The sequence below is a fragment of the Astatotilapia calliptera genome, chromosome 18, assembly GCF_900246225.1.
Source record: "Astatotilapia calliptera chromosome 18, fAstCal1.2, whole genome shotgun sequence".
Lineage (NCBI taxonomy): Eukaryota > Metazoa > Chordata > Actinopteri > Cichliformes > Cichlidae > Astatotilapia > Astatotilapia calliptera.
Window position 1 is genome coordinate 28,181,658 of NC_039319.1, and position 25,783 is coordinate 28,207,440.

The 25,783-nt window shown below is 42.4% G+C and overlaps 1 protein-coding gene across 6 annotated transcripts in view; it reads left to right on the forward strand.

The window, feature by feature from the left end:
• carmil3 (capping protein regulator and myosin 1 linker 3) overlaps positions 1 to 25,783 on the forward strand; it is a 105,794-nt gene that overhangs the window by 59,695 nt on the left and 20,316 nt on the right. For all 6 annotated transcript variants that reach the window (XM_026148432.1, XM_026148431.1, XM_026148436.1 and 3 more), the window contains 10 exons: positions 3,747 to 3,851; positions 8,033 to 8,102; positions 8,210 to 8,291; positions 10,318 to 10,414; positions 10,511 to 10,565; positions 12,796 to 12,968; positions 13,967 to 14,035; positions 14,423 to 14,516; positions 19,817 to 19,915; positions 20,006 to 20,125. In XM_026148432.1, the coding sequence (XP_026004217.1) occupies positions 3,747 to 3,851; positions 8,033 to 8,102; positions 8,210 to 8,291; positions 10,318 to 10,414; positions 10,511 to 10,565; positions 12,796 to 12,968; positions 13,967 to 14,035; positions 14,423 to 14,516; positions 19,817 to 19,915; positions 20,006 to 20,125 (964 nt within the window). The remainder of the gene's footprint in view (positions 1 to 3,746; positions 3,852 to 8,032; positions 8,103 to 8,209; positions 8,292 to 10,317; positions 10,415 to 10,510; positions 10,566 to 12,795; positions 12,969 to 13,966; positions 14,036 to 14,422; positions 14,517 to 19,816; positions 19,916 to 20,005; positions 20,126 to 25,783) is intronic.

Below are 25,783 nucleotides of genomic sequence, written 5' to 3' on the forward strand. Positions count from 1 at the left end.
ACCTCTCTCCTTTCCTTCCTCATCATTCTCAACTTATACGCCCCACTCTTCCTTCCCTGTATCCTTATCGCTCTACCTCCTTCTACACATTTTATCATCTTTACCTTTGCTCTTTCTCATCACATTCTTCCTGTGTTTGTAGTTCCTAGTTGCAGTCCTCCTGCTGCTCTTGTGGTATTAAATGCACGCTGGCTCGGTGCTGCCGGTCGGATGGCTGCTGTGTTGCCGTAACGACACGAAGGCACGAAACTGAACCGACTTGATAAGAACCGACCACCTGACTGCTGCTCATGAATATGGAGCGGGCTGCCTCAGACCACTCCTTTACCCTTTGCACACATACAGATGTGGTCACTTTTGACTAACAATGAGGAGTCTAGGAAGATGCTGCCACACAGACGTGCAGGCACGGTTACAAGTTGCTGATAGAGCTCTCTGGAGAGTGTTTCATGAGAGAGACAGTGACACCGTATCTGCTTATGTGACAGAAGCCATTCTGTATCCGTGCAGCTTTGACGGGCTATATGCTAATCGTTACAAATGGGTCAAAGGAGAGCTGCTGTTACACACACTGGGAGGTTATCTGAAAAGGAGCGACTTGTGATTGTAGTGCAGCTGCCGGGGTTTCTCTCACTACTGTCTTCCTCAATGTCTTTATCTTCTTTTTTCTTTTTTCTTTTTCCTTGTGACCTTTTCCTCTTTTTTTTAATCCCTCACAACTTCATTTTCTCCCACTTTTTCCCCCTCTTTATCTCACATTTTCCCTTTCTCATTTCCTCTCTCGCCATGCAGTTTAATCTTATAGCCAAGCTAACATGGTTTTGTCTGCATGGGGCGAATGTTCTAAAACAGGTTACTGTACTCTGTCAACCATGCATTTGCCTAATGGGAATTCAGACGCCACAGTTCGGCACGTTTACTTCCGCCCGTGTGCGTACGCCACTTTTAAAATGAGAGCCCGTTAAAAGTTAAATGTGTCCCGGTCAAATTTCTCAAGGCCAGCGTGGCAAGTTGCTAAATTATATTCTAATAGACAGTCATAACAGTCAGTGTGAAGCACTGGGTCGTGTGCACAAGGACAATAAGGGCTCGGGCTCACGCTGCAATATGCACACAGGAATTTGTTGAAGTGGAACAGAAATTGGAAGGGTGTAGTGATTATTCATTATATTCCCAGCCAGTCAAATTACTGCGCTCATATCTGTGAAGCAGCTGTGCCAAACACATGACAAAATTGTCTCAGCAATCAGAGGAGAGGAGAGTGCAGAGCAGCTTTCCCTTTTAGGCTATTTTGGGGTGCTGGTGCAGCATTACAGGGTGTATTTCTAAAGACAGGTGATGTCTCTCTTTAGTTCTGGCGTGTTTGTGCAGTTTTCATAACCGTGGCTAAGTTTGCACTTGCTGTTGGAGATGCTTTGAGGGGACTTCCACAAAACGCTTCCTTCCCCAGCTATCCAGACAATTTTTTTAACATGAATCTTTTAACGCCCTGCTCTCTGAGACTGACGTAGCAGCTGCCTAGGCCTGACATATTTTCAAGCTGAAGTGTCAGTGGAAGAGGAAACACTAAAAGTAATTTGTGTGTTTCTGGATGTTGGAAAGTAAGGTTGACAAAGTGTTGATGAAGTTTGAAGGACTTGTTTGAAAGTGTGACTGTGTTTCTGAAATGGCTTAATTCAGATAACGGAGTCAAAGTGTTGATCGAGCTTAAGGAAGCCATTACAATAAGGTGCTAAAGCATCATTGGAAAAGACGAACCTTAAATGATTATGATATGTATGATTAAACTGTTAAAGTAAGGAATAAGCCTTTTATTGTAGTTTGCTGTCATATTAAACCAACAATAATTTGGTGAATCATCAATTGTGCAGTCAGGATAGATCAGGGACTCTGAACATATGGTATATATAACTCCACCATCACCCCTGGGTGGTAGTTTGTCTGTTCTTCTCAAGCTGGGGTGCTCTAACAGAGTCCTTGGAGTTTGGGGGTTCTGCTAATTAGGACTATGCTCTTCTGGATGGAGATCTCTGATGTTATAGTTCATACTGCTCTTGTTACCAGTGGGACCTGTTTGGATTTTACTTTTCAAATCTGCTCCAGTTGTTTCTTTAGCTCCTTGTACTCCTAGTACTCTATTTTCTCATGCTTCTTCTTCCTGATGTTGCTATCTGCTGGGATTGCCACATCTGTCACAACTTTTTTCTAATCTTCCGTGTCAACCACCTCTATGTCTGGTTGGTTGGCTGCTTGTCTGTATGGAACTGGAACTCCCACAGGACCTCAGCCCTGTTGTTCTCAACCACCTTTGGTGGGATTTCACATCGGGACTTGGGGACTTCTAGTCCATATGCGGCGCAGATGTTCCTGTAGCCTATCACAGTCACTAGGTTGTGCTTCCAAATGTATGCGTTTCCAGCTTGAATCTTACATCCTGCTACTATGTGTTGGATAGTCTCCATGGCATTTCTACACAGTCTGTAGAGACAGCTGAGCACTTCTAACTGTGGATCTGTTGCTCAGGGCCTATTCTAGTGGACAAGGACATATCGATGTTCAAAGCTGGTCAAAGAAAAAAAAATCATGCTGAGATAAAACTTTGGTTTTAAACTGTGGTACTGGGAGTGGGTATGACATTGATTTTGGTTAAAAAAAAATGTTCTTCACCCTCAGCATTTCAAAATGCAACATGCATGCCTGTGCCTATGTGCTTCATAAAATACACTGGGTTTCAGGTGGGAGGGACTGAATATAGTTCAAATCCCTGGTGGCTGCTTTCATAGAATTGTTAATGAAATCAGCCACAGTTGTGCTTTTCATGTCAAGTATAAAAGATTGTCTATCTCTCTATATATAGGGGTTTTTTTTTTGACTAGTGAACTATGAGGTAAATTTTACTTCTCATGAGTTTGCTTTCAAAGTGCCTCATCAGTGACAGCAATACTCATTTATCAGGTAGAAGCTAAAAAAAAGAGTTTTGTGCTGCACAAGTAAACAACATATCAGCCGCCTGAAAAGCAATAGCAGGTAATCTTTCCAAGAAAAACAAACTTCATCTTTCTGCAAGATGAATTCATCCTTCCCCTCACTCTCTCCTCCTCCTCCTCCTCGCCACTCATGACTTTATCGTTCCTCCTCTAGCCTCCCTTCCTCATCCTCCCCTGTGGTGAATTATGTGTACAGCGCGGGGGCTGGAACGGCAGATTGACAGCTTTGACAAGTGCTAAACAGATCGGAAACAGTACACTATATTCATTCCATGAATGCCGAGTACAGTGCCTGCTCTGACTCAGAGGAATGTTGTTCATACATGGAGACTTATTCTCTATGCTTCCTATGATGACGGGCTAATGTGCTGTATATGTCAGGCAGATGGTTAGATAATAGGTCCATGTTACCTTTTAAGTGATGGCAGTAATTAATGCCGACTTCACCTTTTCATGCTGTCGGGTTGATATAATACTGACCCAAATGTCGCAGCGAGCATCTTTTTTGCTTCAGCCTTCTTCTGGCTCTCTTCCCTCCCTTGTTCCCCCCCTGTCATTGCTCTGCTTGTCTACTGCAAATTCTCTGTCACTCTTTATGAGCGTATCAAGTCCTCCTGTCATCCTCGCTCTTGTTATAGATCAGTGTCATCCTATTTTTCGGTCTGCCTGATTAAGATTTAACTTAAATGCTCTCCTCGGTGCTCCTCTCCCCCTCTGTTTTAAAATCTTCCTGTTTTTTCTGTACTGTCCTTTTTCCAGAAAAGCCAGAGATTCTCTGCCAACTTTCCGTCAGTTCTTCAGCTCAGCATTCAGCCTCACACATGTCAGCCTGGCCTCTATGAAGGTCCCCCCTGATTCGATGAGGTGAGTCGCTGTGAAACGCATGGATTTTCAGGGAAAATCAAACTGGAAATTGGAAGTGCTGTGCAAAAGTCTTGAGCCACCCATCATTTATGTATATGAGGAAAATGGGAAAGAAGTACAACAATTTAATTTAAACATGTGGAGGCGTACATGGACATAAGTATATAAGGCAAAAACAGTTTGTACAATTCTAACAAGCCTGAAAGTCAATATTTGGTATAACCACCTTTATTCCTTAACTCAGTTGCTTTAAACAGTCTCCAGGCTTCTTGAAGGACATTCAATACTCTTCTTTGGATGTTGGCTGCCTTTTGTTCTCATCTCTGTCAAGATGATCCCACACTGCTTCAATAATGTTGAGGTCCAGACTCTTTGGAGGCCAATCCAAGACTGATGGTGTTTTTCTATCCATGTATGTTTTTACTGCGTTGGCTGTTTAGGATCATTGTCATGCTGAAAACTGAAGCTGTCGCCAGTCAGACATGTTCCAGATGTTGCTGCATGGTGTATCAAAATCTGATGGTACTTTTTTGTGTTTGTTATTCAGTAAATTTTAACAAGGTCGCTGACACCACTGGCCAAAATGCAGTGCAAAACTGTGACAGAGCCTCCACTGTGTTTTACAGACGGCTGTAGACATCCACTGTTGTAACCTTCACCTGAACCCCTCCATATATTGACAAGGATTTGAACCATATTTGCGTTAATGACTTTATAAGACTGGTTGCCAGTGATTTTCAGTCCAGGTCTTGTGCAATTTGGGATACCTCAGCCTTTTCTCCTCATTTCCTTTCCTTGGCTTCTTGACAGCCACCCTTCCACTGACACAGTTTCTGATCATGATTCATACGTCAGCGTTAAGTTGCTTAAGAAATAAAAAAAAAACCCCAAAAATAAAACCCATTCCTCTGTAAATGGCGAGGATTGAAAATGACTTAAAATCAAGCAACGTCCGGCGGGAGGAAAAAAACCCTGTTGCTTTTGCACAGTACTTCAGGATCTTTTGTATGTATTGTTATGTGTTACTGGACCTTGGCTCATTACATTGTATTTCCATATGACACAAAAGACTAAAGTTTATTTGATGGTGGAAAAAACAAGATATAATCCCCAAGAGTCACAAACCTGTATCCAGATATAGATAAAGGAGAAAAATGCCAAATAAACAAGTCAGTCAGAAAAATGCATCAAAACAACCTTTCAAAAGCTGCTCTGTGAAGATGCTCATAGTTCTGACAGAAGAAGTGACCTGTGAAGAGAGAGGTCTCTTTTCTCTTATGACACATAGATCAAAGTCAGCGCTGGGCACAGTTGCCATAAAGGTACCAAAGCACTATATATTACTAACTGGCATGTTAAGTCTACATATAAAGAGGGTCAAAGAATATGCTCAAGCTCAGTGTCTGGCAGTAAACTGGTAATTGTATGCTGTCATCAGGACCAACCCATGATAATTAGGGGTGCATATGTCTGATAAGCCAAATTAGAATCTGTCTTTATGATGTGACATTATGACAAAACCAGTCACAAGAAATTGACTTTTTTGTCATCAGTCTTCAGGTTTAATTACAGTTTCATTCAGGGAGTCATACAAAGGAGTATTGTTATGAAATTAGCGCACACCCTAAATGGAGTTCTAAACAAAATTGGGTTGGGCTTTGCTTTAGCTCATAAGACTGTCAGTCGAACTCTGCTGCCATCCTGTTAGAGCTCATATAGGTTGTGCTACTCAAAATGCTCTAGCCTGCCCACAGTTGCTGTGGAGGTGCAAGCAGCTTGGCAACCCACCATTCCTGCTTTGCCTTTCATGCTGTGTCTAACTTGATCAGTCTCATACTTGCTGTCATTGGTGTCTGCTCTGTAATGTGCTAGGTTTGCTGCTGCTATCCCACAAAAGACCCCACACTGTCAAATATAAATTACTGCAGATAGAAATATCAATCATCTTTAGACTCTTGTGGTCCCGACCTAACTACTGTTAGTTTTGTATTCTAATTATGTATTGATACACTGGGTCTTCTTGATGTGGCTACAGTATAAATATTCTGCTGACTATATGTTTAGCTTTGACCTGTATATCATCATTTGTGACAGCCAACTGGCATCTGATTCTCTTCCACTTCATTTGGGAAATCTCTAGACGTGATGCATATACTGACTTGGCAAAATATCCTGTAATAAATGCCAAGATGCCAACAGGATGCGCTAATATAGACATCAAGCAGCTACTGAAATATTATGCTAGTATTATTAGAGGAAAAAAAGCTATAAATTACCTGCTAAGGAGACGCTGGAGAAAGTGTGTTCCTGTGCCTCCTACATACTTTATGACTGAAATTTGGAGAAGCCACTTACTCCTACAAGATAAGTTTAAAGTCCTTTTTGAAAATAGAAATATTACAGTAGGCTTGGAATTATGAATTAAGCGAATCTGTTGCTTTAAAAAACCTCACTTTAATAATTTTTTGGATGATGTCTCCCAGCATTTCTACTACAAATTTCATGCACAGTAGGAGTAATGAAATCTGCAAAATAATCCAATTACGGGATGAAACGCCTTAAGTGAGCAAACGCGGACTTGAGGGAGACACGTTTCTTTCGTTATGATATTGGACGCAGCATTTCCCCCTCAGACTACCTGCCGAGCAGCTGTGCGATCAGGTACATTTTTTACTTTTGCGGGAGAATAGTGATGAATGGAAACTTTGCGGGTACAGCCAGAACTCATATTCTGTTTAGCTTCAGTGGAGGTTGATGATATATGTGGGTTATAAGACAAACTCGCGCATCTTGTTATTTTTAACTCCTAACCTTGTTCAGGGTGTCACTGGCAGTTTTGACTGCGAGTGCTGAAGAATGAATTCCCACTGGGGCCACTCCAGCTAAAAATGTATCCACTCATGATGCTGTAAGCTGCTTTAGTTTCAAAACACTGTATAAACCGAACTCAAGGAGGAAGACCGCTGAAGGCTTTTCGGTTTTCCATCCAAAAGGAGACTCGTAGAAATGGGAGAGCCACCCCCCCCCCCCACCCAATGCATTATTTCTGCATTCCTATTCCTGTACTCTAACTTTAATGCATGCAGAGGCCTTGATAGGAGGAGGATAGTACCCTAACCTGTCCTAATTTAAAGCAAAAACCGCCCAGCAAACAAGGTTGCCATTTTTCGGTCATCATTGTTTCAGTACAAAAATAGCTTATGCCATATGGAGTGTGGTTTGCATCCAAACCACCAGTGAGAGTTAATCATCAAGGTGCACATTAGGCTTCAAATGCTTTTCCTTGACAGTGGAGCCAGTTCACTGTTCCGTTAGTTGACTGGCCTTCAATCAGTTGACACAGACTGAAGCCCTCGTGTTGGCCAGCTTCCACTGTGCTGACGTGTCTTTGTGGAGCACTCTATGCCCACCAGCTTCAGGAGATCTGTAGCTAAACCAGCTCACAAAGCAGCCAAGCAACAAAAAAAAAGGAGTTTCCCAACGGGGATAAATGGAGTTTTGCAATATTACAGTTTCTCTGCTAGGCGTATAGCCTGCTGAACACAATCAATAGCAGAGAAAACAAAGCAAAATGCCAGCAATTGGGATGATTGCGCGCTGCGTGATGGATCCCTGCCAAAATGGTTGGAGCAGACTCCCCACTTAGCACTTTTCCTCATTACCTCCTCATGGTGCATAACTCTTAAATGTGTATTCATTGCACAAGAACAACCTCCAGCGGAGCCTTGATGTGCAAATGTATTTTTCCCCCGCATCCAGCTGGGCTTGTGTAAATGTACAGTCGCTACAATTGGCCACTTCTGAATAAAACTTGAAGGTTTTTGAGGTAATTTCTGTTGCCAACTTAGTGAGCTATGAATCTTATATTTAAGCTACTTTTCTCTAAATCCTTTAAGATGGTTCTTAAACTTTTAGGTGTGCAGAGGAGAATGTGGGGCAGGAGGGGGGGTTGTTAGAGGGAGAAAGGCGATTGGATTTAAGTGGAACTGATTTTTATTTATTTTTCTTTTCCAATGTGGTTTTTGCTCATCCTTGTGCCTCAATTGACCTCTGTTTCTCAACATTTCCTCTTATCTAACTATCATTTTCGTACCCCTTTTTCTATATCTGCTTCACGATTAATCTGTATTTCCTCTCTCTCGCTCTCTTTCCCATCCCATCCTACCTCTGTTTTCCTTCAGGGCGCTGTTCCTCGGTTTGTCCAATAACCCTCATATCACTGATTTACACCTGGACATCAGCAGCTGTGAGGTACGCTCTGTCGGCCTGTACTCAGGGTGTATTCACTCATCATCTTCATATATCACCTCCTGTGGCTATCCCATCATGCTCTGCTCCTCTCTGTCTGCCTTCCACAGTTGAGGTCAGCAGGTGCCGGGGTGATTCAGGAGCTGTTTCCTCGAGTTTCATGCGTGGGGACTTTAGATATCTCTGATAATGGTAAGAACCCACAAGGGATGCACTTACAGGGGTTGTTGTATGTGTGTTGGGTAGCTGTAAATCGTATAGACTACGCCATTATTGTTTTGACTCCATCAGCTTTTAAATTGAATGGCTTTCTTTTAAACTAAACTAGTGAACCAGTCTCAGTCCCTAGAGCCTGGCTGATTTATCGGTGGGCCAGTACTGTTGGTTGATATTGGTTATTTCCTGATCTATCTGTCTGCATTTTATAACAACCAGTAAATGAAAATGTAAGTAGAGCTGGGAGAAGCACCCTTCAGCTGTGAGTGTTGACATCGGATAGTTTGAGGTGAATCTGCAGCTTCACTGTTGGCAGCACTTGTACTTGAAATGCCACAAACACAACAACCAGAGGCCTGCACTATGAAGAGAGTTCATCATACCCAGGGTGTCTTACTGTTATCTGGACTCACTTACCCTCCCTGTGGCGATCAGTGGTCACACGGAGCTGGTTATCGGCTCGCTAACTAAACCCCTGCATGTTCACAGGCTGGCGTTGGCATCTTCTGACCCATCCTAGTGATGGAAAAGTGTTCTGGCAACAAAGTAGCTGTTTTTACAAAGAAAAATGAAACTATGGGAAAATATGAAAAGGTTAAATGTATAAAAGAGACACGGCAGTGCACACCCACATGAATGCGATTAGAATTTACTAGTCTACTAGCATGACTGATAAAATGAGAATGATATTTTGAAGCATGAATAAAGAAGCTGATTCCAGTCCCCTTATCTGTGTGAGTTTAGTGGCTGAACTAATGTATTTCTTCATAGTTCAACAATGATGTAATCATTCATGGCGACACCAGATTTTTGTCTTTACATTCAAGACCTGATTACCAGCTGAGCATAGTGAATAAAGACCTGCTGCATCATACCACTGATGATGCAAATGTATGTGTGAATTTGAATCACTGTGTTAACATACCAACAAAGGCATGTTTTGATTCATGCCTAATCTTAGTCCTGTTTGTCGGAGTTATCGAAATCTCTTTTAAAGACCATTATTTATGCAGTCCAATTAAATTGTCTTTAAATAAATACCATAAACTACTTGATGCCTAAAAATCTGCTATTGATTGTGTTGACTAGAACTACTGCAAAGTGTAGTTCTGTTCATGATGCATGTCCATATTTAGTTTGATATATTTTCAAATTTTACAGGACTGTTCTTCACCTTGAAGTTTCAGTAAAAAATCTGACACTTAACCAATGAATCCTGTGATGTTGTAATGGGTAAAAACTAGAACTAAAAATATATATTGGACTGTTTTTACCACCTACCCTGCTGACCGCTGACCAGCTCGTTTCCCAAACAGCCAGTAATCTAGTTATAGTATTATAACAGAGACGCTAATAATACCTGAAACATTAGCTGCAAGCAGCTTCCGTCACCCACCCTCCTTGAATGTGTCACAGCAAGCTTTCGTAAAATGAATGCACTTCACTGTGAGCGCTGGAGTTTATTTAACCCGCAGATATTTTTGATCCCTGAATGAGGCATTTTACTCTGAAATATCTTGCCATGGTAACCGCTTCCATTTAGCAGCATCCTCTATCCTTGAGCTTTTGAAAAGGTGAGTGGGTGTGAGAAGGAGGAGGTTTAATTGGGAGTATTTTGGAATTTCAGTGGGCAGTGAGATTTTGTTCCAAAATGGACTATGAGAGAGAGAGAGGGAAAAATGGAGCTTTGAGGGCCAGAAATGTTAGCACCTGGCTCAGCAAATCATGAGTCACTGGTATAACGGCCCAGTAATACTCAATTTTATGTAATAAAATACGACTTGTTCGGTCCTTTATACCAGTTAATGGATTGCCTATTTATGGTCCAGAATAACTTGAAGTTTCAGGCATGTTTCTACTTTTTTATTGGCACGTACTAGGATGTAATTAAAGGTCTACTTTGAATGAGTTTTCACATAAGCTCCACTGAGCGTACCACTGCTGGCGTTGCGCTCGTACTCCAATGATGTGTGTTGACTTCTGTTTGTGTGTGTGTGTGTAGGTTTGGATGCTGACTTGCTGGCTGTCATCCCAGCGTTCTCCCGGCATCCCTCCCTCAAACACCTGATGCTGGGGAAGAACTTCAACATCAAGGGCAGGTATGGACTGCGCGGGGGGGGAAGCAGCTGTGTGCAGATGGTTTGTGGAGATGATGCAGATGATGAATGCTTTCCCTCTTGTTTCTGCCTCCTCAGGGTGCTGGATGAAATTCTGCAGAAACTAGTTCATTTGGTGCAAGAAGAAGAGTGTGTGAGTTTGATTATGTAACATATTGTGCGTGCACAAATTCTCTGTGGTGTCATGCTCAGATGCACGCCCACGCGGACCTCCAAGATTTGTCACTGTGCGCACAAACCCTCGCTTGTCACAGTTTAATTCTTGTATCCTCATTCGTGCAGTCTTAAGCTCCATCTCCCACCTGCCACACGCGCAAGGTATAAACATGTACACGAGCCACGCTGTCTACGAGCCAGACGAATGATTCATTTGGTCTCAGTTTGTACGCGGGGCTCCCGAGGCTCTCTCTGCTGCGCAAATTCAGCATGACAAGTAGCTTACTCAATTATTTACCACTGTTGATGGTGATAGTTCACAACGATGCTCCAGAAGCGAACATGGACTGATGCTTGTATGAAAGCGCACCAACACTGGCCCAGGCGGTTGTAAATGTGCACATTTAAAGGAATTACACAGGCACTTTATCAGAGGTCAGCCATAGTCAGCTCACACATTAAGTGTTGAAAACACAAGCATCAAAACAATCTGTGAGTGTCCCCTGCAGACTGTTGGCATTAGTGTTAGTACCATGTTAACGCTCTAGTATGAGTCATAAAAGGCTTCTAGCCTCAAACGTGAGAAAAAAGAAAACTCTCAACAGACTAAATGAAATGAAGATGATTCTGAATGCATAAGACTGCTATCAGTAGGGATAAGGAAACAGTTTGTTTCATAGTCTGTACACCAGGAGTGTGGATTTTAAAGGAATCGGTCAACATGTGATTGAAGTGCAGATTTTCAGCTTTAATTCAAGGGGTTTAACAAAAGTGTAGCATAAACTGTTTTGGAACTGCAGCAATTTTTATACACAGTCCTCCATTTTTGCTCAAACCTAACTGGACAATTGCCCAACATCAAGTCAGGAACAGTCCCACAGAGGTAGGAGTGTCACTGTCAAGGTCTGCCATCAAGAATGGAGATGCAGAGGGTTTACAAAAAGTGCAAACCACTGGTTACGCTCAAGAGCACGAAGACCCCACTAGACTCTGCCAGAAACCATCTAAGAGCGCCTGCACACTACTGGAAAAAAGTATTTGCATAGATGAAATTAAGATCAACCTGAACTTAAAAGATTGCAAGAGAAAAATATGAAGAAGGACCAAAAAAAACTTGATTTGTAGCATACGATATTGTCTGTCAAACATGGTGGAGGCAGTGTTATGGTATGGGCATAAAGTGGAACTGGGTCACAGGTGAATTCTCAAATGTACAGGGCTAAACTCTCTGTTCAAAAAACTCAAATGCTGCAAAACTTGGACAGTAATTCGTACTGCAAAAGTACGATACTGGCACAAAAGCACACTGCAAAACCAAACCAAACTCAAAGCAAGGAAATATTCATCTTGATTGTTCGATCTAAAATCCACTGTGCTGGTGTGCAGAGGCAATATTACAAGTTCTACAAAAACGTATAAAACTAACTGGAACCTCATTCTTGTTTGTTTTAAGCTGTAAAAATGTAATCCATTTTCTCCTGTATTGAATTCTTTTTTAACCCCCCCAAAAAACTGCTTGTTCCAGGTTTATGTTTACCATAGAGACATGAGAAAAGCATCAACCTTCACATCTAACTCTTTCCTAGAAAACGAATGAGTATTCTTCAAAATATTGTAGATGGCTCTTACAATCCTAGCCAGGTCCAGGAGAGTTAACCACAGGAGACTGTGCATGGCTGGAAATCTTTGTGTGCATAAGGAATATTCAAAAATGTGTTCACAGAGTCGTTTAAGCAGAGACAGGCAAAAACCTTCAGTAGAGCCCTTTTCAAACCTTTTTTTAACAGAAAATATGTCCAATTTGTACATCAGCAACATCATTTAAAGGAGTGTTAACAATCAAATTAGTTCAGCGTGCATTTCAAAGTCCTAACGAGTAAAACAGCAAAACAACAATTAATAATGAATGAGGGTTTGAAATGAAATCTGATCTGATTTTCAACCATGTTCTTTCATTATTGATTTTTTTCCTAATTAAATTTCAACAGAAATTGTAATAATTAATGAACCTGATAAATACACAGATTTCTTTTAGAGTATGGACGAAATTGGAAGTAATAACTTCTTGCTTTAGGTGGATGTTTCTTTTATCATTTAAACATAGGTGGTGCTTCTCACATATAATTGCCCTCTATAAAAAAAAAAAAAATCTGATTTTCAAATATGCTTCCGTATTGGTTACTCCCTGCTCCCCTGGCATCCTCCAGGCCCTGCAGTCCCTCTCGCTGGCTGACTCGAGGCTTCGGCAACGGGGCACAGTGCTCGTCAACGCCCTGGGCTCCAACGCTTGTTTACGGAAGGTGGACCTGAGCGGCAACCTCCTGGAGGACTCTGGGGCCAAGATGCTCAGCAAAGCTCTGCAGATTAACACAACACTTAGGTGGGTGTGTGCGTTACAGCAGTAATAGACGATTAAGATGAAGAAAAGAGGGGATTTCAGTGCAGATCAGAAACCCTCATACGTCGAGGGGCATGTCTGGAGAAGATGCTATAGACAGCAGATTAAAGAAAGAAAATTAATATGTTAGGTTTAGGAAGGGGATACAGTGAAGTTTCTATGAACAGTGAGTTGAAGGTGGCGCTTCAAAGATGGGAGGGGGTGGAGTGGCATGTAGGAGATAAGAAGGGTGGGGGGTATTAGGACCGGACCTAATACTGAGTAGCCTGAGGGATGTTACAAACTGGAGAGATGAATTAGTGGGAGGGGGCCTTTCAGACATAGCTTTTACAGCACCACCCTTAACAACACAGCGAATAACACTTCATGTTCGGAGGTATGTTTGACTTTAGAGTTGTAACAGGAGTCAATAAAATATTGAGAAAGGGCAAAGGAGGCCAGAAACCTCCTTGAATACTGGGGTTGTGGGGTGGGGGTGGAGTAGTACTGTGTGTGTGTTGGGAAAGGTTGGATGTGAAAGTTACGAAGAGATCGGAGAGGGAGACCACCTAAAGAGATAGATCTGGGTTTTTGCTGATTGAATTTCTAGGGCAAACCAAGTCGGGGGGGGGATTGAGGAGGAGGATGGATGAAAGGAAAGATGAGCTGAAAATGAGTGATGTATTAAAAACAGGAGCTCGTCGGTGTCGGGTGTAGGTGGAAATTCTGCTCTGCGAAATAACAGAAGCTCATTAGCGGCACGGCAGTTGTTCATGCATCTCTAATGTTGGGATACCATACACCTAGCTAAAAGAAAGCTCTGACGAATATCTTAATATTTATGTCTGTCCTGCGTGGTCAAAGAAGTACTGTCACTTTGATGTATCTGTGTGAGATTTTAATGTGGATTAGGCACTTTAGAAAGCAACCGATCCTCTTCTCCTTTTCCCTCCTCTCGGTGCTGGTCTTACCCCATTTCCCGCTGCTTTAATCCCTCTCAGGAGTGTGACGTGGGATCGCAACAACACCACGGCGACAGGCTTCCAAGATGTGGCGAGAGCGTTGGAGCAGTAAGACGAACGCAACGCAGCACACCAACATCCTTTTGAAGAGGGCGGACGCACACACACATGAAACGCATCACTCACACACCCATATGAAAGGCAGATAACCATCTCTGCGTGATGTTAGCGATTACAGAATGTTTCATCATTCTCCTGACGTGTGTGCCAGTCAAATAAGTGTGGGCGTGAAGTTTGTACCCGCGCATCTCTGTCTGTGTGTACAAGGGTGTGTGGGTGTATTTGCGTATTAGGGAATTGCAGACAGCTGTTATAAGTGCCCCGGGCATTTCCTGTTTGTTCTTGTTAACATCAGTTTCTCCAGTTTATTATTGCCAGGGTAATGTTGTCTTTCTATCTGCCCCTCTTTGTCTTCCTTCGCTCTGCAACAAACAGCAACTTTACCTTGCAATACATGCCCCTGCCCCTCAGCGATGTCACTCAAGCGCACCGCAGCGCCCCAGAGAAGACCGACCAAGCCCTGACCAAGGTGAGGAGGACTTCTTTTCTTTAGCCTGTGGTTTGCTAAATTTGCTGCACCATGTTGCAAGACACAGATGGTTAATAAGAGCCTGGTAATAAGAGTCACACTTAGGCGTGGGTCTGATGAATGGCTTTCATTTACTCGTGCGTTAGAAGTGATGATTAAATGTGAATGTTCCCAGAGATGATTATGTTGATGTCTGTATGATATGTTGTGACATGAGAATGACTTTTCTAATACTGCCAGAGTCCTTCTGAGAGTTAGGTTTGCAATCTGTGATAGAGATTCCAGATGTCTGTAACTGCTAACGTAGTTCTGTCTGTGTCATATTCATATTGCATCCATGTATTACAGGTTCAGTTTAAAGGATTTAAAGACTTAATTCAATTCACTTTTATTTATATAGTTCCCCAAAAAGGTGATATTACAGTGCTTTATATTGTGAGGTAATATAGCGTGAGATCACAAAAGATCTGGCAATTCCTTACAGCATGCACTTGGCGACTTGAGGGAGAAAGAACTCCCTTTTGATAAGAACAGACTTCCAATAGGCCAGACTCAGGGAGAGGCAGGCATCTGCTGCCACTTGTTTTCCTTTGGGGGGGGACAAAATGCAACCTAATTGATAGTGGAGACAGTTTTTAACATAATAAGTAAGTAAGGTTTATTTATTAAGCGCTTTTCACAGACAATCGGTCACACAGCGCTGTACAAAAATGGCAATAGTGGCACAGAAACACACAGGGAAAGAAAAAAAAGGGAGTGACCAATGCTTGGTTTGTCATGGGAAGTCCTCCAGCAGTCTGCCTGGTAGCGGCATAATTAAGAAAAAAAAGGTTCATGGTCACCTGATTTAACTTTGGCTATAAGCTATGTCAAAAAAGCTCAAAAGTAGGGAAGGTGTATCTTTCCCGAATGCAAACTGGGAGTTCTAGCTCCAAAGGAGAGGAGCTTGATAGCTGAAAGCTCTGTCTACCGCTTCTACTTTTAGAAACCCTGGGACCTAAAAGTAAGCCTGCAGTCTGTGAGTGGGGTGTTCTGTTTGGGTAATAGGGTGCTATGAGGGTTTGCTCTCATGCTCTCAAATTAAAATCAGACTTGTCTTGGAATGCAACACCTTGTCTGTTTAGATGAAAATTAGTATTATCATGATAAAAACATATACAGTCTGTGGTTTAACTAAAATATAAAGAAAGCAGTAGTCACATCCATTCATTTGGAGGCAACGCCAAGTGCCTGCTTGAGGAAGTGCAGTCTTTGGAACTTGTGTTTGCTTCATTTTTCAGCCCTGGAGGTTCCTCCAGGAGGTCTTTAGGCAGAAACAACGCAAGAAAAAGCCCAGGCGGGCATCTTTGCTGCAGGGTGTAATGGTCACATTAAAAAATTCCAACAACATTATTCAGTTAATTGTTAATTTATGCAATTTATTATACTGCTCTACGCTGGTCATTGCCAGCAACATTCAGAAGTGTTCTTTGAGTTTGAACTTGCTCTGTCACTCATGCCATATGCCGAAATGTCAAGATTTTTTAACACTCTTCTGATGATTTATTTTCTTCCTCTCTCTGATTCTGAGTATCTGCTCTGCAGCATTTCTCTAAGTCTCTTGGCACTTCCTGTTACTTTGAAAAAGAGAAAAAAAAAGCCAAAAAGTGACAGATCTCTTTTCGCAGACGTACAGTTTCTGGGCAGTGAGTTGCATGGTTGTCTTTGCAATTATGATGTGGTTGCTTCAAGTAAAGGCCACTTGAATTGTAGTTGAGGTTTTTCTTGCCAGGGAACAAAGACATATTTAAAGTCCACCTGTGTTCCATGTTACGAAGAAAATCAACACCCATTCAGAGTTTTCACTTTTTGATCAGCCGAGCATCAGTTGTCAGTTTGCATTGACTGCTGTCTGTCAATCCGGCACGTCGAGGCATACGTGTCAAGATTCTTATTTTGATTGTAGACTCAGTTTCTTGTATTTGTAATCGGAGAACTTTTTCAAGTTGCCAATCAAAGAATGAAACTAACTGACAGCAACACAAAAAAAATGACAGGCAGTGTACATACAGCAAATGTGGCCTTTCTTAGCAGCTGTGTCTTTTTGTGTGGATGCTCATCCTAATAAAATCCATTAAACAAATCCTCATAAAGTGTGGCTGCTAATGGTGCTAAGCAGGAGAGTTGGCCGTAATTAAACATTAATCATTGTAGCTGCTGAAATGGTTACTTAGTATCACTGCTAAATAAAATGCTACTCATCAGCTAGCTTGTAAGCTAGTGTACATTGCATGTCAAACACTATTTCCGTGACAGCTCAGTTTTCAGTCAATAGCAAATCCGTCTTCCCCAGAGGCTTGTGACTGAAGGTACATTTCTGATACGGCTCGACAAAGCTAACACATAGGGTTGCCAACTCCCTGAAAAATAAATAAGGGACACCTCGTGGCCAGGGCCGGGCAACCCAGTTGTCTTCACCCTTCCCACTGTTGTGAATTTTCTAGCTCTTTTTTTGTGTGTGAAATTATTTTTTTTAACCATTTGACTTGAAGTTGATTTAAGTAGATGCATATTCTATTCTTTGTGATATGAACACATGTGAAACAAATGATCATTTAGCCATTTATTTTTAGCTCAAAATGACAACATTAACACAATAAAACAGGTCTCTTTCTTAAACAGAAGCCTGTCATGCTTAACTTTTGAGAATATAAGTAAATCTTTCTTTAAAAGAACTCTGTCCCGCTTAACTTAAAATAATAGAAAATAATAGAAAGAAAAACATTCTTGTAACAGTGCACATTTAGTGCATTTAGTACAATTGGCTTCAGTTGAGGTATTATTTCAGCTTTTCTAATGCTAATCAGCTGCTCCTGTTTGTAAACCCGCTTGTTGCCATGATTACGCACCTTAATTCATCATCATTATTCATCTATGTATTACTTTTATGTATTAGTCATCTATTTGTTGTAATCATCTATCCTTGCAGTTGTTTATTACACAAAATAAGTTATATTATCACACTTCTGGCCACATAGCGCTGATATTCACTGCACATATTAACTTTTTCCAGCCAGGTGTTTTCCTTTTCCCATTCTTACCCTTTCTCTGAGCGAACAAACATTGCTGCTCTAATGCTGGGCTTATGCTGGGCTTACACTGTGCGATTTTTTCAGTCGCATTATTCAGCTCCTGCTCAAACTGCACGATTGACTCGCAGGGGTTAGAAGTTCGTAGGTCACGATGCAGGGTCTCACACTATAGCTTGCCTCCACCAGTGTGTGAATGTGAGAGTGAATGAATAGTGGCATTGTAAAGCGCTTTGGGTGCCTTGAAAAGCGCTATATAAATCCAATCCATTATTATTATTATTATTATTATACGGCCCGATGCTCTGATGCGACCTGAGTGCTCACACTGTGCGTCCATAAAAATGAAGGTTATAACAGAAATTCTGTCGCTCGCTCTCTCTGTCTTTCACTCACACAGACACACCACCACCATCAACTTTGCTAAATTGCTAATGAAAAACATTGATCAGGCAGCTGTGATTGAGCAGCAGTGTAAATCCAACTATTTTCACGGTTGTTGTGGTCGTGATAATTTTGTGAGGCCACATCGAAAAGGCTCGGATGAGCTTTCCAAAGTTCTACAAGTTGTGCCTCCATCGCTTGTGTCCAGATCACACGCTGCACTGCCGTGCTGCTCCGTCTTTTTCGCTGACATTTGTGTTTGCGCAGTGTGACAAACTGCGGTGACACCCTCACGACAGGTTTGAAATCCTCGCGACCAAGCGATTGATGATCGGGAGCTCGTCGTGAGGTGTTAATCGCGTCTCGTTACCCCACATATACTACACGATGCACGACGCACGATGAAGGCCAAAATCGGGCCGATCGCCAAAACGGTCGCACGACTCAAAAATCGGCTCAAAATGGGCCAAAAATCGCACAGTGTAAGCCTCACGACGAGCTCCCGATCATCAATCGCTTGGTCGCGAGGATTTCAAACCTCACCGCAGTTTGTCACACTGCGCAAACACAAATGTCAGCGAAAAAGATGGAGCAGCACGGCAGTGCAGCGTGTGATCTGGACACAAGCGATGGAGGCACAACTTGTAGAACTTTGGAAAGCTCATCCGAGCCTTTTCGATGTGGCCTCACAAAATTATCACGATCACAACAACCGTGAAAATAGTTGGGTTTACACTGCTGCTCAATCACAGCTGCCTGATCATGTTTTTCATTAGCAATTTAGCAAAGTTGATGGTGGTGGTGTGTCTGTGTGAGTGAAAGACAGAGAGAGCGAGCGACAGATTTTCTGTTATAACTTTAATTTTATGGACGCACAGGGTGAGCTCTCAGGTCGCATCAGAGCATCGGGCCGTATAGTGTGAGACCTGCATCGTGACCTACCAACTTCTAACCCCTGCGAGTCAATCGTGCAGTTTGAGCAGGAGCTGAATAACGTGACTGAAAAAAATCGCACAGTGTCTGCCCAGCTTTAGGTGTACTGTCGTCCGAGACTTGCACCGCAGTGTCGGGGTTTGTTTCCCTGTTGGCCATGCTTGTTGTTGTGGTCATCTGTTGTCTTCCGGTATTTTCTCCGCAAGCGACCTTTCCTCGACCAATGAGATGAGCGGTAATCTGAATTGTCATACTCGAATTGTCATAAGTGTGCTGTCAGCTCATTGGTCACAAAGCAGGAGAGGGGCTGGGAATTATGTTTTCAAACAAAGCATTAATTCCATTAAAAGTTATAGACTACTTTTGATTCTCACTGTATTACGGGACAAAGTGCGTCCCTTATTAGCTCAATACGGGACGTGTACTTTTATTTCTAAATACGGGACGATTCCGTATTTTAAGGGACGGTTGGCAACCCTACTAACACATTACTATGTGTATATATCTGTAGGATTTCTGACTGTTAAGTTGCCTGCAGACTTTCTGGTTCTAATCAAACACGGTTCCCTAAGGAGAGCTTTTAATTTAATTTGAGGCTTTATTACCTTGGACAATGCGTGTGAGCCTTCAGAGTCCCTGTGCAATTCTTTATTCAATCTTTCTTTACATATGCTAAGATGATGATGCAGTCAACGCATCCACCTGCTGAGTCAAGAAAACAGATTAAAGGCGTCCCGTATTTTTTTTTTTCTAGGGATCAAACCTCTCTCTCTAGTCTCCTTATTACCATGCAAATGGGTTCGTCTCCTGTCTCCCGCACACCGCACTTTGTAAACACCTGTCATCACCACTCCTCTTCCTCCCTGTTTGTTTTCTGTGTGTGTGTGTGCGTGTGCGTGTGTGTGTGTGTGACAGATCCAGCGTGCCCTGCTAAGGAACAACCAGACTCAGCGTTTCTCTCAGAAACAGGCTCTCAGGCTGCACCAAGGCCTCGTCACCAGCACTGCTGAACAGGTGTGTGGCTGTGCTCATGCTGAGGAATAAGTCACTTCTGTTTTGGGTCTAATTGTATGCCTCCACTTTTGCACATGTGTATGTGTGCAGGTGATGGAGCGTCTGTGTGTACGGGTGCAGCAGCAGGTTTGTGTCCTGAAAGGCTGCGAGGAAGGAGAGGAGGTCCAGACGGCTAGACAGATCCTCAAAGAAGCAAGGAACTCGAGAGCTGTGAGTGGGTTATAAGTGTGTGTGTGTGTGTGCGTGTGTGTGTGGCTACGTATTTTAATCTTTGACTCTTCCACATGTACTTTAGAGTCTTGAACCAGCATTCATTTCTTTATAGTTGGTGAAGCCACTTAACACTCACCTGTAAATCACTCAAGCATAAAAAAGACATCTATCTCAAGGGATGAGCCATCGTTCTGTCTATACTTAACACACAACTTAGCAAAAAACATGTTTTAAACTATATCTTCAGACATTTTGTTGCTAAAAGCCTTTCACAAGAACACATCATTTATTCCCATTTCTTTAGTAAAGTCTGTGAAAAATGCCAAATATGACACATTTAATATTTTTTGCACCAACAAGGTGATTCCCTAAAGAAGTACCGTATTCGTCCAAAACGTAGCATATCCCAGCATGGTGTGCATGTTCTTAGAAAAAGTAAAAGACGTAAAGAATGATCTACAACAGATGAATGCCATCTGAAAGTCACGTCTTAAAGTAACAGGGATAAAATCCAGCAAAGATCTGACAAAACGTAAGCGATGCATCTGGTCCTTCAGCTGATCCTTCTGCTGTAGTCGAAATCTCAGGAAGGATAACTGGGAGAAAAAGGCTGACTTAAGGCAAATTATACAAGAACTGGACTGATAATTTCTGTCAACAGTTCTTATGGAGAGATGAATCCAAAGAATGTCAGAAGAGAGCTCCAACAGTGAGTGTCTACAGCCATTTGTAAAACAGGGTGGAGGCTCAGTCATGGTTTAGGGCTGCATTTCAGCCAGTGGTGTTGCAGATCTTGTCAAAATTGATGGAATTATAAATGTAGAAATGTATTGTCAGGTTATGGTCCACCACACAATACCATCTGCCAATCCAGTAAAAGCATACCTGGATGGAAAAACACTGGATTGTTCCCCAGAGCCCAGACCTCAACTCTACTGAAGTGTGGTATTGTATTGACAGAGAACAGAACAGAAGGCAGCTAACATCCAAAGAAGAGCTTTGAATGTCCTTCAATAAGCCTGGAGAACTATTTCTGAGGACTAGAAATGACAAAAACAGCTGCCTTGGAGAGTTCAGGGTTTGTTGAAGATTAAAGGTCGCCACTTCATTATCGACTTTAAAGCTCGTTAGAATTGTACAAAGTCTGTTTTTACCTTATATGATGTATTTCCATAAGTAACAAAATGTTAAAAATGAGAGTTGATTAAAAACTTTCACATAGTGCTGCAGCATTGTATGATTCAGAGTTCTGGGTATTGGTGGACCTCCCAGGTCATCCACACTTTTGCTCAGCCGTCTCCCACTGCAACAGCTTACTTTTAACTGGCTGCCCCTCTCAAACACAAGATTTGAACACCAGGTGAAAAATGGAGGCAGGACAAGCGGTAGCTGGAAATTTCATGGTGAGCTGTGACCATATTAGGGATATTACCCCCTTACATCATAAAAATCCCACAATGGTAAGAACTGTTCAAAGCCAAGCATCTAGTTAATGAATGTGTGCCAGTTCAGTTTATTGCAGTGGGAAATATTGTACTTTGTCCTTCACTACATTTACCTAACTGCTGTAGTGACCAATTAGTTTGCAGTTTAGGATTATCCACTTCTAAGAAGGCATTCCCTTTTCCCTGGAGAAACTTTACAGAGCCTAACTGCATCACAGTGCACTGATGCAAAGACATATTTAGCAGCCTCCTTATAGTCATTCGTGCATTAAAATACAAGAGCTGAAGCTCATGGTCGGAACAGGAAAACACCAATAAAAGTAAAACGAAAGGGCTGCAAAAACCAGTAAAACTGGAATTATGCAAATGTTTATTACACAGTATTACCCGGAGCACGACGTCAGACCCAACTGTAAGATGTTCTGTGACCATATAAACGTGCATTAATGCAGCTGTAAATGCAGCTATTTAAAACCTTTTTTTAGGGTTCACTCAGTATTTTATAACCCAAGCCTGCACAGCAAAATACAGCCTGGCCAAACAAACACATAGAGAATAAAGATTATGAGGGTTGTTTTTTTTGACCCAGACCGACGCTAGGCTGGTGCAGCCATTTTGAATCGATAACGGCTTCTGTAGTGTGGGAGATTATAATCCAGCATCCATAAATCCGTACAATGCTTTAGCCACATGAGCTCTCAACAGCCACAACTGCAAGCACTGCAGTGTAACTTGACTAAACTGAATGCTAGAATCCAAATGAGAAGTCTGTTTGTGCTGAACGCCAATCAAGTATTAATAACCTGATTTTCAATACACATATCCTGCTGCAGCAGCAAATAAACATAGCATGTTCTGCATTGAGCTTAATGTATGTGCCCTGCAAACAGAGCAAGAACAAGATGAAAAACACAGCTTTGCAGCACAGTTTGTTTCGTGCTGCTCACTTCTTCAAATACACAAATATCCTTCACCGATCACCAGTTGTAGACCTGCACTCTTCAACACCTACACCAACACATACACTGGAGACACGCGGGGGGAGCAGTGCTTTCTATTTTCTTCTAAAGAAAAGGCGTGAACAGGATTGTAAGTGATAAATGGATTGTTGCATTCCAAATACAATTTAACAGGAAGGAAGAAGATGTAAATAAGCACGTTCTCCCTGCTTTTTACTCTAAAGCAGTACGCAAACATTTAATAAATGGTTCTGGACACTGTCGAGCATAATGTACATTCTTCATGCTTATTTATACACAACACTTGTCAACAGTTTTACAATTTATATGGAGCTGTATTTCATAGTGTTTGTTAGGGATGCACTTAAAATTCTACACCCAGAGCTGCTCAGAGGTTGCATGAATGCAGGCATAAGAAGAAAGAGATGGCACTCAAAGAAAGGTATATTGAGATCCTTCTCTAAAACCTTATTATGTCTTAACCTTCCTGCTATGTTGGTTTCCAGGAACACCAATTATGCTCCTGGGTTAATTTGGCCCGGGGCAAATTTACTCATCCAAAAGTGTCAGAAACACTGGCATTGATTATTTTACAATTTTCTTTTATAATTTAGATTTTTTTTTTTGTTTTCTGTAGATATGCAGATGACATGTGACATCTCTTCTGTTCTGGGTCAATCTGACCTGCAGCATAACAGGAGGGTTAAAGCAAGCAGACCCGTTTTATTTTTCTGTCAGATGTGACTGACAAGTTTATAAGTGCAGCTTTTATGTCCTAGTGACGTGAACTAAAAAGTCATTTATGCTTCAGACTAATCAAACGGCTGATAAAGATGGTTGTCGAGTCACAAATCGTGCATCTAGAAAGATGATGCATCATTCATGTTGTTGTTTTTTTAAACCAATATTTTTAATTATTTTGTTTTGGTTATTGTTTATTTCCTGATTTTGTTACAGAGAGGCAAAGAGACACAGTGAGTTCTTTTGGGGTTTTTTTGTCTGTCCTGTCCGGCAGTGTAGGAATCAGAGTTTTTGTCTGAAGGCTAAACAACATGCCCAACATATTGATTTTCCAAAGTGGACCTTTATGGCTTTTGTTATACTGGTTTACTTCATAGTTATACTTTAGGATTTTTTTGATCTTAAGTCATTACAATCAGAACGGTGTAGACCAGGGGATAGAAAAAAGAAAGAAAGAGAAGTTGTGGAGAAAGTTAGCAGAAGGTGAGGGAGAGAAAAGAAGAAGAGGGACAGAGAGAGATGGAGAGAGAGAAGAAACCCTGAGAATCTGCTTGATCATCTGCTGAAAAAAAACCAGGAAAACGAAAACAACAGCGTGCATTTGTGAGTACCTGTTTGGACACTTGTGTGTGAGAAGACGCTTGCGTTCATAAGGTTTATCCATTTAAGTATCTAAGAATTATTATTATATTATAATAATTATTATGGTAAATGAACTGATTCTTATATAGAGCTTTTCTACTCTATCTGAGCACTCAAAGCAGTCATTATAGGATCTGCCTTACAATATAAAGCACCTTCAGGCGACTGATGTTGTGATTTGGCGCTGTATAAATAAAATTGAATTGAACAGAATTAATAGTGGGTGTGGAAGCCACAGCCCTGCGCCCAAAGACATGAAGCAGGCGTGGAGGAGACCTGGGCCCCAGACATCTAGAGGCTCCCCCCCAGAGCACGAGAGCCCCAGGAGGACCACCGCAGGGACAATGACGGCACCCATCTAGAAAAGAGGTGAGGAGGGCCTCAGATGGCGGTCACTCAGCAGCCATAGTGTAGAAACCACAGGGGGCTGCAGCGACAAGGCTCCACCAGCAGCCAGCTGTGCCAGAGCAGACCAAGCCCAAGGGCCCAAAAACCAGAGAGTCCCCCGCCCCCAGCAGTGGCCTGAGAAGCCAGGCCCCCCGGCAGCTGCCCTGAGTGAGCCAGTACACACCCGAGCACCCAGCCCCAGTCACAGAGAACCACCAACACATCGGCGGGTGGGGACACCAGCCACCAGCAGGGAATGTGATGGGGGAAAATAGGCCGCCACAACTGGGTTGGCCTGAGATGCTCTGGGAGAGGTGGAGTCTGAGACCTGACCTGACACACAGACATAAGACAAACAGACACACACAGACACAAGCATCCATTCCCACCCTCATGCACACATATACAAATACTCCGCACTCGCCCAACATGGAGACACAGAAATGAACGCTGTACACACTCTCACACTCCCCATACACCCTCTATACTCCCAGGTCCAGGCACCAACACACCCAGACCCAGGAGGTGGTTCCCTTTACTCTGCGGTGGAGACAAGCAGACCGCATTGACCTGCAGCAGCAGGGAAGCCCACCAGTCCAGAGCCTGACCAGGCGGCCAGCTCCTCCTCCTGGCCCATTGACAGCAAACAGAGAATGGGGATGTGAAAAGACCCCATACCTCACTCCGCTTGCAGTGTTGATGCGTGCTGATCTAAAGTGCACTTAAATAGGGGAGGGGCATGGCACCAACAACCCTCTGAAAGATAACAGCTGGTGACAGCTCGGCCCCTCCCAAGACCCTCAATGTCTACATGCAATTTAAAATTGAGAGGTGGGCACCAGCACCACAGATGAGGCTGAATAAACAGACTGTTCTCTGGATGCTGTAGTGAGGAGTTGAAGTGAAGGGTTGCCTGATAATGCTTCACTCACAGAAAAAAGGAAAACAGTGGATGGAGACTGCGGCACAAACAAAATTATTGCCACTGTGTGCAGTGAACGTACCATCTCACTGCCTTTGAAATAGTCAGTTGCCATCTTCAAAACAACTTCATTGCGTTGAGACTGGAACAGCAATAAGATAAAGTCAGTCTGCTATCAATTTGTGATCAAAGGGTTAAGTTGGGAATTAAATCTGTTGCCATTTGTGGCAAATCTGTTACCGTCCACAGAAACTGACATTAAACGATGGTAACTCACAGAACGAGGTGCACGCTCAGTCTCTGAGCAACAAGTCGGTCACCACAACTACGTGCATTCAGTAGCAAGAAAATTCTGTTCAGTCACTGGGCAACCAGAGATTTTTTTACCCTTGTTGCAAGAGGATGCTTTTTTCATCTGACATGACTGAACCATCTCAAAACTAAGGCAAATAAAACAGTTTGTGAAAAGCTCACGGCAAGACAGTTCACAAATATATCACCAACTGAAGTAAAGATTGCAGATTTTTCTTTGTTGTAATCATCAGTAGAAAAATTGAGG